We start from the raw sequence: 14,892 nt of genomic DNA on the forward strand, positions 1-14,892 counted from the left end.
AAAAAAGCTATTTGCCATTTCTGTTGAAATTAAAATGATAAAGCAACAGCTGCTGTTTTCAAGACTACTTCTTTTATTTCTGCTATCTTGAGGTAATTCAGACCATTCCTATCTTTTGCTTCCACTACCTGCAAATCAAGGCAGATAATTCACCAAGTTCACCATTCACATTGGGAAGCTTTTGATTTCCCTCACTCAGAGAGACCTGCAATGTTTTTGCTGCTGTTTTTTAAAGTTGAGAGCTTTGAGGCAAGAGGTTAACCATCTGACAAATTCCATATGTACCCAAAGTACACCAGCATGTCCACACTACTCTCAGGAGCTGCAGTATGAAATCCAAACCTTCAGGACTGCAACAGCAGCTTTTCTTCTACTTATCTGCACCAATATTTTCCAACCTGACTTTATTTTGATTTGAAGACAACAAGCTGTCTCACTATTTTAAACCTATGTTTCACTGACATGGGAACATATGATAAGTATCAGAAGTAATCCTTTCCTTGAATGCTTGAAGATCGACCATACAAAACAGTTATAAACCCTCCAAAGTCATACTGGGGGATTTTTGTCAGGTAGCAGAAAGCAGATGTTATCTATGGTTTCTTACACCTACTGTACATAAAATAAAGTAAAACCAGGAAAGTCAGCACACACGGGAGAAAGAAGTCATTAAACCCATACCCAGGTGGAAGAGGCCCTTGGCTGACTGTAGTTAGAGCCTGAGGTGAAGGATTTACAGGCTGGACTTGTCTCGACACTGGAGGAGTGGTGAGTGCAGGAGTGGCAGGAACTGTGCTGGCGGCTGTTGCCCCCTCAGGGCTCTGCTCTGAAGGTGTATTTGAGCCTGTACCTGCCAGTGATCCTGCACTGGCCCCATCACTTTCTGTGGATGTGGATGAAGGACCATTTGCAGTTGCTATGATGTCAGAGAGAGAAGAGAAAAAGCCTTTAACTGACATTTATCACCAATCTATTGCAGAAGTTACACATTACAAAAGCAAACCTGCCAGAACTGCTGTTTCCACAGCCACGTTTTGTAGCTCAAACAAAAACTGAACAGCAATTCTGTCTCACTGTAAAAATGCTTTAATCCAAGAACTGCCCTCAACAGTATTTTGGTATTTCTGATAAATATTTACTTTGTCTGCATTCTGTAAACATTAAATGATTATAAAAAACTACTTCTTTGTACTAATGAATTAATTATTTTCCATTTATTATTTGGAATAATAATTTAAGAGATGATAAGCATAAAATTTTCAAGAGGAGATTTGATATTGCATGGAAAGTAACAATCACAATGGGAGAGAAACACAGACATTCTTTAAATGTTTTCAGTTTTATCTTAATGCCATTTGGTGGGTGGGGTTAGAAACTGAACACAGGTCAAGTCTCAATTAACTGCACTGGATTAATCTTTTAAAGTAATTACTGTATTGCAGGGCCCATCCAGACCCAGCATTTATCAATTGTAATAATGAGACTACAGAAACACTGCATTGTATGGGGGTAAAGGAATTACCTCAAAAACATCAAGTAACTTTTCAGAATTAGTGGACTTTGGGTAGTTTTTAAATAATTAGATAAAAAAAAATCTATCCATTTCAGCAGAGAAGAATAATGAATGTTTTAAGTGCTGCAGCTTCACAGAATCTAACTGCAATTGTAGAAACCAGTAACTCATATCTCAGAATGCAGTATTATCAACTTGAGGCAGTTCTGTGAGCCTTCAGTGGATTTCATGCCACCTGCAGTGGATGCCTTAGTGCAGCAGCAGCACTCACTTGTGTTCTCCTGGTCTCAGCTCCACTCTCTGTAGCACCATCACTGACTGCCACCACCCCTGAGCAGACGTGGAAACAAGAAATTTCCAGTAACAGGAACAATGACTAAACAACTTGTATCAAATGCAAGCTAAAAAATACTCCTTCAGAAGTGACCTGCCAAAGAATTTACCATCCAAAGTGCAGTTAAACATGAGGAGCAGAAACAGTTTTGTTCACTCAAAGAGTGCCCAGCCCGAGGACGTACCGGCAACCGACGGGGGTCTGCGGGGAGTGGGGGGCGGGGGCCTGGCAGGCCTGGGAGGTCTGGCAGGTTTGCAGCTCCCATTTGTGAGCAACGGAGAGTCACTGCCATTAACAGTCTTGTTTTCACTGGAAGCAGCATCCTCACAGTTTTCAAGGCCATTGGAGTTAGTCCTTTTGTAGGAAAAGACGTAAAGAAGTGTTCTAGTAGTGCACAGGTGACATGAAACTTTGCAAATCATAGAATCATGGAAGAGTTTGGGTTGGGACAGGCCTTAAAGATCATCTCGTTCCAGCCCCCTTCCACTAGACCAGGTTGCTCCAAGCCCCACCCAGCCTGGCCTGAGACACTTTCAGGGGGGTTGAAAAGACATGTGAAAGACACTAGGATGCAATAGTTACAACTAGGTGAGATTTGTAACACTCACAATAATTCCAAGTATCTATACATCTGTATAAACACACTCAGAGTTTATCTCCTGAGGTACTTGAAACCTCAGTTGATGGAAAGGTTATGAAATAGATGTATATAACATCTGTCATCAAAATCTCCTCGTTCATTTCCCAATTTGATACACGTGCCCTTAGGTCCAGGCTCTGGATTTTGCTGCTCATTTATTTCTGCCCATGAGTCCCTAATGAGATGAGAAGCTAACACCTGAGAACAGCCTGTGTGCCTTTACTCCACAGGGCTGGCATATGCTCAGAACACACAAAATGCTACAAATTTTTAGAACTCTTACGTATGCATACATATTTTTTCCTCTAAACTTAATTCTGGAACAGGCTGGAGAATTTAGCATTAAAGTTTTGACTAGCAGCTATGAATATAAACTGCTCAACATTACAAGAATTAAGAAAATACATCGCAGTACTGACCCATGCTGGGCTGCTCACTTACACCTAGCAAAGTATTATTCTGATACATCTGTAGCTCCTTAAGCAGAGTTAGAGGTATCTACATCTTTAGTCTAAAGCATTTTATTTTTAGAATATGTTGGGCAAAACAAAAAGTTTGTCAACTAAAATTCTAGTGGATTTACAGGTCAAGCACATAAGCCATCACAAATGAAGGAAGAGGTTACAGTATTGTTTCAACCCAGTACCTTGAAAATTACATTCCTTCAAATGTACACCAATGAAAACCCAGTAGGTAAGGCTAAGTAAATCCCAAGTTGTAAAGGACCAAGTAAAATCATGTTGATTTAACCTCAGTATCATGGTCAAATACACTTTTGCTCTATACCAGGTGTGGTGCGTGTAATTCATACCACACCAAGTGCAAAATAAATGGGTCCAAATCATTAGTGACCTCAAATCTGTAGGAGATTTAGCCCCAGTTTTTCAGCCATTCCCCCTTGTTCGTTCACATCATGCCCTTGTAGAAAGTCACTTTCCTGATCATTTACATGATCCTCACAATGACCACCAGAAGCCCCCTGGATGATACCAAAACTGAATAATTATAATTATTACTATTATTCTATAATATTCAGGTATTCTGAATATCCAGGCATCTAAAAATTCATTCAAACACAAAAAGAAAACAGAAAAAAAACCCAAACTTTCAAGGGAAGACTTCAGACAACACAGCCAAGAATACAAACTACTGAAAAAAGAAGTGAAATTTAGCTTGGTTACTCCAGATGTCATCCAGAGTGCTGTGTCTTGTACAGATCCCTAAAATACTCGCAGTACTGGGAACTAATTAAAGTAACATGGTTAACATGGAGCTAATTGGAACTAATTAAAGTAACATGGCTGGGCACACTCTTATCCTACCAGGCAGCAAAATTCATAATCTGGTATCAGCCTTAGCGCACTCTAAGTGCCAGACAGATTTTGGGATCTTCTTAACAAAGCTAAATATAATTCTGATACCTCCATACTATAAAACAAACCAGTGTAAAAACAACCAGTGCCTTTTTTTTTTTTTTTTTTTTTTTTTTTGGGTGGGGGGGTGTTTAAATATATATTTTACTTCGGGTAATCACTGGGAGAAGGATGTGGAACACAAAGGGAAAGCACAAAAAGATCAGTCAGGTATGGAAGCAAAACTGTGGCCAGACAATGGAGCTGAGCGACAGTTCAGTATTTTTGTTTAGGGCATGCTCAGATCTTAACAGATACTGCTGTGGGGCAAATTCATAAATTTTTCATTGTCTTCTTTACAAAACACACAATTCCTCTCTTTCAAAATTGCGGATATTAAAAGACAGAATTAAAAAAAAAAAAAGAGGGGAAAAAGGTCTTACCGTGCATCACTCCTTACTCTGGAGCTTTCACTCTGTGTAGGACCTTAAATACCAGGAAGAAAAAGACAGCAGAAGCATCAGCAACACCCAGAATCATTTCCAAGGAAAGGAACAGCCTTTAATGCTCACACTTCTTTCAAATGTGGAGGTGAGACACTATGTGCTGCTTATCTACTGGGTTTCAAAGCTGTACATATTTTGCATGTCTCTATTTGTGTGAGTGAATACAAATTTTTTTAACTACTGCCACTGTAATACTTCCACCTAATGGAAGATGTGACAGGACATCATTTGACTGTGTGAATATTCCCAAATACACACACTGTCTTTCTAGCAGTATAAAGCAGTGCTCATTCTTTTAAATGGAGCTGGCTTTTCATACTTTCTCAGTGATGGCAGGCAGAGCAGAAAGGGCAAAAGCTTCACTGAAATCCCCTCTCTGGTTGGCTGGGGGGCTTTGTTTTCTGGGGCTCTCTAGCCCAGACCATTCCCCTTCTCAGTAAATTATTTAACATAAAGGCATTGAAGCAGGTACAAAATATGGCTGTACTCCAAAAGCATTACAGCAGCTCAGCCTAGATTTGCAAATGTTTTGCAACTGCTTATTCAGCCAGCTTGGAAATATTTGCCTTTTGTGCCAGCATTTGCAAACCTTGAATATGCAGCACAAAACTGCTCATTCATGTAGACAGCACCAATACTTTATTTCCATAGAGTTAAACAAATGTCATTAATAAAGAAATCAGTTTTTAGCTCTGATGGGAATTGTGGACAGATCTAGGCCAAAGACAAGGATGTAGTCACAGAAAGTCTTAGGATAATGAGCTGTTAGTGCACTGTGCATGGAAGGAATTAAATCCCGGCAAGAGAAATCTTAAAAGCAACTCCATAAACAATGTATTTGCCTGAAGTGCCTTTAGCCCGTACAGTGTGCTAGACTACTTTAACATTTAACTCCTTCCTTATATGCTCTAGTTCCCTGGTTATCTGGGAACCTTCTGCTGAGCTTGGGCTTGCTGTGTTGTGCCAACCCTGTACTCAGTTCCACTGCCTGCATGACTTTTCCCACCTTTTCCTCAGTAGGTGAACTTTGGGAAATCCAAAAAAAGCACAGATGAAAACTGAGTATTGCATAAAAGGAAAATTTGGAACTTTCACTACATACTTCTATACCTATACCTCAGTCCCGCTCTGTAAGTGCCACAGAATCCCAGAATCTGGCTTTTACTTACAAACAAAATTCCACACAATCAGTCTGCACAATTGATCCTTTCAACAAAATGCAAAGAAAATGGACTAAAAGATCTAAGAAATAATGCTTACAGAATTTGTGTATTAGTTCCATTTTTCTATGATACTCAGATGAAATTTCAAAGCTGCTTTCTCTAGGACTTTAACACCCCCCCAGCCCAGAAACCTAGAACTTGCCAATTAAATGACCAGCTGGTCACTACTGCTGACAGTGTCTCTTGTTGTTTTCTAGGAAAATAAATCTTACCTAGTTCTACTTCTCAATGTACAGTATTTCAGAAATGCTCCACTGTCCTGCTCCAAGGGAATTAAAATTACCTTTTTATTTTACTGCAATTAGATATTTTACATTAATTCAAGTTTTCAGTTTAAAAAACTGTACACACCAACTAAACAGAAAGTGGATCCCTCTCTGCAGCTCTCCACAGGAAAATAAATCTATGAATACATTTAAATGAGCTATTTTAAGAGAAATTAATATAAACCCATACCTCCTAGTAAGCAGAGTACTTATTATGAGGATGCTGATGAGATCAAACCAACTTTGCATTTCTTCTGTAAATGACATTATTAAAATTCAGGGAAGCTAGAGACCTTCATTAACATTTAGGATCACTAGACCAAAGTTTGCAAAGCCCAGAAAATAAAGATGCTGATCTGGTTTTTGCTGCAATAAGGCTTAAAGTTCTCCCTGTGAACTATGACTCCACCTCAAAAATGCATGAGATTTCTGATGCCTATAAACAGAAAGTTATAGAAATTGCTCTTATTGTGCTTATTTAAAGATTGTTAAAGCTTCTCCAAAAATGGCTTTGCATAGCAGATATATGTAGATTTGGACTTAAAGTTACTTACTCCTTGTACTTGAGGCTTCCCCATTGGTCAGGAGCTCGGGGTCGACCTGCATCCCATCCAGACAGACTGACAGATCTCCCACCACTTCTGCTGGCTCCCTGTCACCAAGGAGGTGCAACGTCACCACTACCTGCTCCACTAGAAAAGAACAAAGAACAAAGGGAGCTTATCTTACTGCACGAGAAAAAAGGGCCTTTTATTCAAAGAGCCAATTGCAAACCTCAGTGATCGGGGGGGAAAAAACCCCAACTCCCCCCAGACCTACAGCTCTACCTCTCCATTATATTTTGTGTAGTAAAACTAAGCATTTTCATACATCATTAGAAAGTTATTGTTTCTACAAAAAGGGCAAAACTGGAGCATAATCTTGTTGCTGCCTAGAAAGGATTATCATGACAGCAGAGATTGACTCTCACATTCATTTCCATAGCAATTAATGCACCTGCCCTCAATATAGAGTTAGGAAGTGTAATTCACTTTATTCTTGATTAAGAGCAGATACAATTTCTGTCTTCTGACTAAAAAGCTTCACATTTACCTAATGACATCCAGATTCACATTTAGAATGTGAACATTTTCCATCATATCCCCAGACCAATGGTATATTCATAGTTTTCAGTGAAACAGAACTGTAAATAAGCATTCTTGCTGAAATGTTTGAAACAAACCTCAGTGAGCTCCTACAGGTGCCTGGTGTCAGACCACAAATGCACTGACCCATGGGGATTTTCACCCAGATTCAGCAGGACAGACACTGCCAGGAGAGCAGCTCTCACTGCTGTCAGCATTCTCCATCTGCAACACCCATGTGTGACGGCTGGGAAGCCAACACTTCCTTAAAGGACAGAACAGAAGCAGGACAGCACAGAGCTCTGTGCTGCAGCTCCCTGAGTGCTGGAATGGGTCTGTAGAATTCTGTATTTCTCCTTCAAGCTGCCCAGGATGCACATACTGCCCAAAGCCTAACTAGATCCTAAATTAATGATACAACATACCCCTGTAGCACTATTTAGAACAAAAATAACTTTACACATTTCCTGTCCAGCACCAGAATCCCAACCATAGTTTGAATTTTTAAGCTATATAAAAGAAACACTTTTCTTTCACTCAGTCTTGCACACACTAGCAAAGCAAAAATCTAATCTTATTTCCAGGGACACTATGGCAGCCTGTGTATAACCAAAAAGATGAAACTAACTGAAAAAGTAGTAGGAAGCTCATAAAAGCAACCAGTAGCACCCAAAGGAATCCTTAAGGGCCATTTCCAGAGATGCACACAGCATTCATGTTCACTAAAAGACAGTTCAGAGGCACCCTCCATCTCAGACTTACATTTCATACTGTTGGATTTCAGTGTCTCGTGAATATCCAGAGCAGCACTTCCCAGAAGGACGTCAGACTTTAATGTTTGATGGCTCCAGACTCGAAAGTTTAATTTACTTACAGGAGTGACAATTCTAAAAAGAAAAAGTTCAGCACTGTGAGGGCATTTGTTGCTGGGCAAGGGAGTGAACTGAGCCATCTACTTCCACTGTCACTAGAAGTAATTTAAAAACAAAGAAATAATGGTGGTAACATCAAACCATTTCTAATTATCACATTCTCATGTCACCTGGATATGTCATGTCAATCAAGACTGTTGCAAGTCTGTTCATAGACCAAATACATTTTTTATTATTACGTTTTAAGGGAAATATAGAAGAACTACCAGCATATACAACACAGTCATACACAGTAAGTTCCGTGACGTCAAAGTAATTTTTAATGCTGATATTCTTTTTCTAAAATGAATACTCTAATATTTATATAGTTTTAAATTATTTTCACTGTGAGTAATGGGTACAAATGACTGCTTATTTTCTCAGTGGATAATTTCAGCTGTATATGGTTGATGGTCCAGACTTTCACAGTCAGCCAATCCCTTCAGAAGATCACCTAACAGACTCCACAAAGAGGAACCCCAAGAGGGCTTACCCTCATTTGCAGAAGCCACTACACTTTTCCTTTTTATCCTGAATCTGAATATAGGCACCTGTGCCAATATATTTCCTAAAAACCAATTTACTTCACTAAGCTCCATGCAGCTTTAGTGTAATTTCCAATGAAGTTGATATCCAGGGGGTGTCTGTGCTCAGCTCTTACTCAACAAGAGCAAAAATGGTCCAGGTATTATTGTGTGGATTTGCACAGCACAAACTACAAACGTTCCCATTAGAAAATGAAAGAGAAAAAGGAAAGCTTTAAAAGGTAAAAGAAAATTCTGCTCTTCTACACTTACATGCATATAAAGTGCAAGATTTTCTGTTTCTTAATATATCTCAGTGCAAAGTAAGGTAGTAAATAGTAGTAACTAAAACTTCAAAATAATTTAAAGTACTGTAAAAAGACAGATACAAAAATGGTTTTGCTTGGGCAATGTTCCGGATGCTTCAAGAAGAATAATCTACAATTTAAGTACAAGTAAATCACAGAATCACTGAATGGTTTGCATTAAAGAGACATTACAGCCTGTCACATTCCACCCCACTTTCTGCTATCTCAGATTGTTCCAAGGCTCATCCAGCCTGGTCCTGAACACTCCCAGGGATGGGGTAGCCACAGCTTCTCTGGGCAACCTGTGCCAGGGCTCAGCACCCTCCCAGGGAAGAATTTCTTCCTAATATCCCATCCAGTATGCCCTTGTGAAAAGTCCCTGTCCAATGTGCAAGCACAGACTGATCTTTATCCAAGAGTTCCATGTGACATTAAGAGAAAACTAAGTTTTATGGAACTTGTGTATCTTCTTTATTCACAACACAAATACTGGGCCAAGCAACTATCAACAGCTGTATTCATCTTGAATCTGATGTTAGTTTTGTACTAACAATTTGCATAAACTGATTGGGAATTTTGGATTTGTGCTTGAATTTAGAAATGCACAAGAGAGAGCCAAATACCTGTGCTATGGCATGGTACACCACAGTGGGACACAAAGAACAGCTACACTTTTAGCAACAGAACTTCTGAAAGCTGTAACTTCAAATATGACAACAAAAAATGTGCATGGGGTCCTCAATTTTAATATCAAATTACTGTCCTTACTACTCACAGAATTAGAGCTCCTTTAATTTGCCACACATAGCAATACAAAATGTAAGCACAAGCAGTGTAATAGTTTGTAAATATCTGTTTCAGACTGTACTATATTTACTCTAAAAATTATACAAATGTCACCACCTCATGCAACATTCAACACCTTGCTTAAAATAAAAACACAGTCTTCAAGCCCACTGTCAATTGCTTAAGTTTAGCTCAAATAAATTGGAAAATAAAACCAAACCTACACTGTAAGATGCTGTTTCCACTTTGGACTATTTGTATTGTTGCATTTTTCTGTCTTCTTTGATTGTCCATCTACTGAGACTTCCACATAAGGGCTAGGTCCAAACCATTTATTCTTTTCTTTTAGTTTTGCTGAAATAACTGTTAAGAAAGAGAAAAACCAGTAATTTACTCAGGAAGATTTCAATTAGAAATAGTATTTTTCAGTTGGGTGCTTCAGAATTCAAGTGTCAGATCACTGATACCTCAAAGTAACACTCAGGAATAAAACCACATTACATGGATAAAAACCCTCTTGCATTCCAGCTCATTTACACAATGCCACAGCTCACACTAATGCCCAAAACATGCAACAGTACTTTTGCAACATCAGACACTCTTATTAATCATAACTAGTACAAGATGTACAGAAGTGCTTAGGTGTTGAAAGAGAAAATATCCTCCACAAGCGTCTCCTGTCTATCACCAGTCAAGAGAACTCTTGGAGTTTATTACACTGCTTGTTAAAAAGCTCAAAACATGATCTGCCTCTCATCAAGGCACTGTGGAAAATTGCCACAACTTCTCATGGACAGAGCATCACTGAGAAAATGAATTTTGTGTAAAGTTTTCTGCAGCTAAGCAAACTTACTGAAAAGCTGAATCCAAACCCTGGGCTCCAGTAGCTACCTCCTGTTCTAGCCAAATCTGAGCAAAACTTGCAGCTCTAGAGCTTTAATTTTGGTGGGGAGGGGGTGTGGTGGGTGGGGGTTTTTTTTGATGTTTGGATTTTTTTTTTAAGCATTCAGTATTACTGACTGCAGCATTCCCATCTTTCCAAACACAATTGCTAAGCTGCCTCCTTTACAATGTGTGTGTCTACCCTGATATCTGAGACCCAGGTGTCTTGGATTCACTGGCAACACTGAAGTCACAAAACAGTACTGAAGACAAAGATACAATCATTTCCAGTTGGCCCCTGAATTCACTGTTCTGGCGAAAAACAACTTGCTCTTCTGTGTGTTTGTCACCCACCACAGCCTCACTACATCCTTAAAAAGAAATGACTAATTCAGGCCCATCTGGCTAATCTCCCCAGATTCCCTTTATAGCCTATGCTCCTTTAGAGATTTAGAGAAGTAGCTTAGTATAAACTGCTCTGAAATGCTCCCACAGAAAACTCTTCCTCTGTGTATTACAGACATCTCACAGAATTTAACTCATTAATTTTCACAAACAGCTTCCTATCCTTCCCCTCCTGTCTCCAGTACTTTTATGCTATAGCACCTCATACCTGAACATCTCTAATTATCTCAAAGACCTGCCTTGGAGCAGCAGAAATCAGCAGATTTGTACCTACTTTCCAAGTTTGTTCTTACCCAGACACCCTGAAACTTCATTTAAAACTAATGAGGGCAGCAGAATGGAGCTCTGAGGGTAGGGCAGGAGGGAGGCAGCACCAGCAACAGTGTGCTGCAAATCATGGCTGAACATCTACAGAAATTCAGACCTGAAATTCAAATACCTCAGTAATCTCAATTCCAAACACTGAGGCATTTATTCACTGTCTTTGTGTGAGTCTCAGGCCTTTAGTGGGGAAAGCCTTGGACAGCAATCACCACTTCAATTCTTGGCTCTGCTCTCCATCCCTGTATGGAGGAAGTACCTCTGAAAACCTCTTCCAATTTCTATCCAATACCAACTTGTAAGGACAAGATTTCTCTACAGCCTCACAGCCTACTGAGGAAACACAAGCTTGTGACCTCAGAGGGACAGCTACAGCCTGTGTAACAGTGAGATCCAACCTCCTTCCTAGTCTAAAGCTTTTTATCTATGTTTGACCATTCCTTTCATCCCCACAACATCCCTTTTCTGAAACCACTGCATATGCCCACAGGTCTTCACACTGAGGGTGCAAAATTTACTCTTGATGCTTCTAAATAGAGACCTGCATCCACTCCTGGATCTCTCATTCAGTTTTGATGCCTCAGTTAAATTTCCAGAAAACAGAAGTGAGGAAAACTCGATAAATAAGTTTCAACTGCTGCTCTGTTGGTAAGGCACTACAAAAAGCAAAGGCTGTAATGTAAATTCATCTCCAAACAATCCAGAGGTGTTCAATTACAGTGATATTCTCACCAACACTTTTATTACATATTTTATCCCTTTTTTAATCCATTTCAATGGTGGCCATAAAAACATGTAACAAGGAAGAAGCCATAAGTCAACTTCAATGAACAGCAGTATCAGGAAAAAGTGTTAGATTTGATATTATGCCAAGCTGCAGTAAGTGCAAGCTGTATCATAATGCACTATTACATTTCCAGGAGGACTCTCTGTACAATTAACAGCAACCAAAACCAATGATTCCTTTCTTTTTTCTTTTACATCAGTACGTATCATTTCAAAATGCATTTTAGATAATACCCAGAATAAAGTAATGTTGCTAAGTAATAATGGCCTAACATCAATCCTGACTTCTCTTGGTTGTTTTAAAATGCAAAACTTCCTGAAATGCAACATAGTAAACTCTGTTTAATTCTGAAAAAAATGCTGTCACATTTCTAAGCAGAAAAGACAGATAATTTCAGAAGGCTCACCAGTGATCTGAAGCTGCGATTTCATGGACAACCCACTGGCTGGTCCTGATCTGGACCCAATGCCAGCCATAATATGGGCTGGATCTTGAATCTGCATGAAGAGAGAATGCAAACATTTCAATACTCAGAAGCTCAAAAATTCATCTGGCTTTTGACATGTGGATACATTACTGTGCAAACAAACCCACCATACTTGGTTTTTGTCTAGTTCCTTTCCATTTCCCAAAGTACAGAAAATCCTTTACAAAGGGCTCACAGTCTCTATTACATGACCTGTAACTATTCAGGTTCCAGGCAAAAGAGGTCTTTTGATTTTGTCACTTCAATCTGTGAATTAATGAGTGAATAATGTTTCTAATTCCAAAGTTTGCTGTACTTCTTCTGTCTAAAACATCTGCTCGTCTTGGAGTCATAAATCCTGGGTAGGTTTATCTTTCTGTGTCAAGTACTACTTGGTTTTTAAAAATAAACAAATACCAAAATCCACATGCATAGCAAAAAGACTGAAAATAAATTATGAAATTAAAAAGGGAATTTCAAATTTAGAGAAACCTGCTTTTGTATCTTTTTTGATTTTACCTGGTCAGAGCAAGTCTACAGACAGAGGCAGAAACACTACAAAGCACTTAAATAAAAAAGGAAATACATCACTTTTGAAAGAGAACAAGACAACTTTCAGTTACTGCACAACTCTTCTTGGCACATCCCAACCCTCACACCAAGGCTGGTCTGATCCTCCCAGCCCAAGGCACAGGTTCCCCTTGCAGTATTTGGTTTTGGGGGGGCAGACAAAGTGGACAGTGTGCATCATAGAGCTTCCAGAGAAATTAAAGAGTGTACTATTACATTAAACACAGTCATCACTCTGGAAATACCAAGATACCTCTATCACCTACTCATTTTTAAAACACATTTCACCTCAGCATCTCTTGCCAACTGAACTCCAATGCAAACTGAACAGCCTGCTGGATACACCTTCCAGAGCACTCCCTGCATCCCTGTCATGCCCTGTTCCCTCCTTCCACACCATCTCCCTGCTCAGAACCTACTGCAAACTACTCCTGCACCTCTCTGGGTGATCCCCTCTCGTGGGGCTCAGCTGCTGTGGCCAGGGAGCTCTGCTTCAGCCCTGAGCCCCCACTATGCTCTGCTTTGGGCAGCCACCAGATGGGATCCCAATGCAGAGCAAACATCTCCTGCCAGATCTCAAGCACTTTTCTGCACACATGACTTCCAGCAAGGAAAGTATTAGCTTAGGCTGCTGCTATCTGTATCATGAATCAAAAGACTCCATTTATGAACCTACAGCTGATAACACCACAAGCAGTTTATCTGACCCCAAACATGTTCAGCCACATCAAGTGTGAAAAACACCATTCACTTGTGTTAAAATTTTAGAAGTTTAATAGTAATAAAAATTAGGACAATAAGAATTTGGACAATCAAAGTTAGGACAATAAGACAACAAAAAGGCAAAGATTTATGGACATCTGGGTGCTTTTGCATTCCGCCACAGAAGCACACCTTGCTAACAAAGGATTAACCCTTAAAAGCAATAGCCTGTTGCATATTCATATATCTCCTCATGATTTAAACATTCCTTTCAAACTATGGGCATTTCTGCTTAACTTCAACTCCTCCCCCCCAATCTTTTAAATCAATTGCTGAGGTTCCTCGAAGTCTGGGAGAAGTCTGGGTTGTCCTGATAAGGAGGTAATAATTCTTCTCTTGGAATTTTGGTGTCTTGTTGCTATTATCTCTATGCAAAGACTTTCTTGATTATCTTATCCACTCCTTGAGCTAGTTACAATAAGTATCTTACACCACATAGTTTCTATTTTAATATTATGTTATAGCCTAAAAACTATAGCTACCACACTAATTTTTAAAAAGAGATTAATACAGCATAACTTTCCAACATAACACATATAGTATTCACTTTAGTATTTGTGAAGAGCCAATCATATAATATGCATTTTTCACACCAAGGAAATCAGAATCTGTGCAAGGATATCAGGTCTCAATATGGAAACTTTCTTTTTGGAGGCTGTGATTTGAAGCAAATGCCTGTGACAGTGACTGTGGAAACTGTAACCCCACAGGTGTGTGAAAGTTGTGAAATGGATCATTCTTGCAGCTAGCTGGTGCCAGTGTTTCCTACTGCAAAATGTGACACCACCAAAAACAGTACTAATGACTTGCTCAAATAGTATTTGGTGTTATTAGTATAGTTCAATGCTGTTACTAAATTTCAGATGTGAATCACACAGATTTAAATCATGTTAGAGTGAAAAAGATTTTAACATAAGTTTTTAAAAAGTAGCCTAAACTTAAATGATTTAGAGGGCAATTTTTAATTCTGCTCCTATGACTGGTTGTACCAACCTCCCTAGGTATCCTTTATGCTGCAGGAAAGCAATCAGATCACATCTAGACCAGCACAGACACACTGGATAGTCTGAAGGAGTTTGGATTTACAAAAGAGCTGCCAGTTCCCACCTGGAGAAATAACACGGCACAGAATACACCTGGAATCCCCAAAGGGGACCCCTCTTTACTGAACTCCCACACTAAGCACTTACACCACACAACACTCATTCAGAA

The 14,892-nt window shown here is 39.3% G+C and overlaps 1 protein-coding gene across 3 annotated transcripts in view; it reads right to left on the bottom strand.

The window, feature by feature from the left end:
* The window catches only part of ITCH (itchy E3 ubiquitin protein ligase), a 58,911-nt gene that overhangs the window by 20,902 nt on the left and 23,117 nt on the right, over positions 1 to 14,892 (bottom strand). For all 3 annotated transcript variants that reach the window (XM_059862900.1, XM_059862899.1, XM_059862898.1), the window contains exons 2-8: positions 12,289 to 12,379; positions 9,712 to 9,850; positions 7,721 to 7,845; positions 6,389 to 6,526; positions 4,283 to 4,325; positions 2,032 to 2,201; positions 682 to 916 (exon numbers count right to left, since the gene is read on the bottom strand). In XM_059862900.1, coding sequence (XP_059718883.1) covers positions 682 to 916; positions 2,032 to 2,201; positions 4,283 to 4,325; positions 6,389 to 6,526; positions 7,721 to 7,845; positions 9,712 to 9,850; positions 12,289 to 12,358 — 920 coding nt within the window. In that variant the 5' untranslated portion in view covers positions 12,359 to 12,379. The remainder of the gene's footprint in view (positions 1 to 681; positions 917 to 2,031; positions 2,202 to 4,282; positions 4,326 to 6,388; positions 6,527 to 7,720; positions 7,846 to 9,711; positions 9,851 to 12,288; positions 12,380 to 14,892) is intronic.

This window comes from Haemorhous mexicanus, chromosome 18 (assembly GCF_027477595.1).
Source record: "Haemorhous mexicanus isolate bHaeMex1 chromosome 18, bHaeMex1.pri, whole genome shotgun sequence".
NCBI lineage: Eukaryota > Metazoa > Chordata > Aves > Passeriformes > Fringillidae > Haemorhous > Haemorhous mexicanus.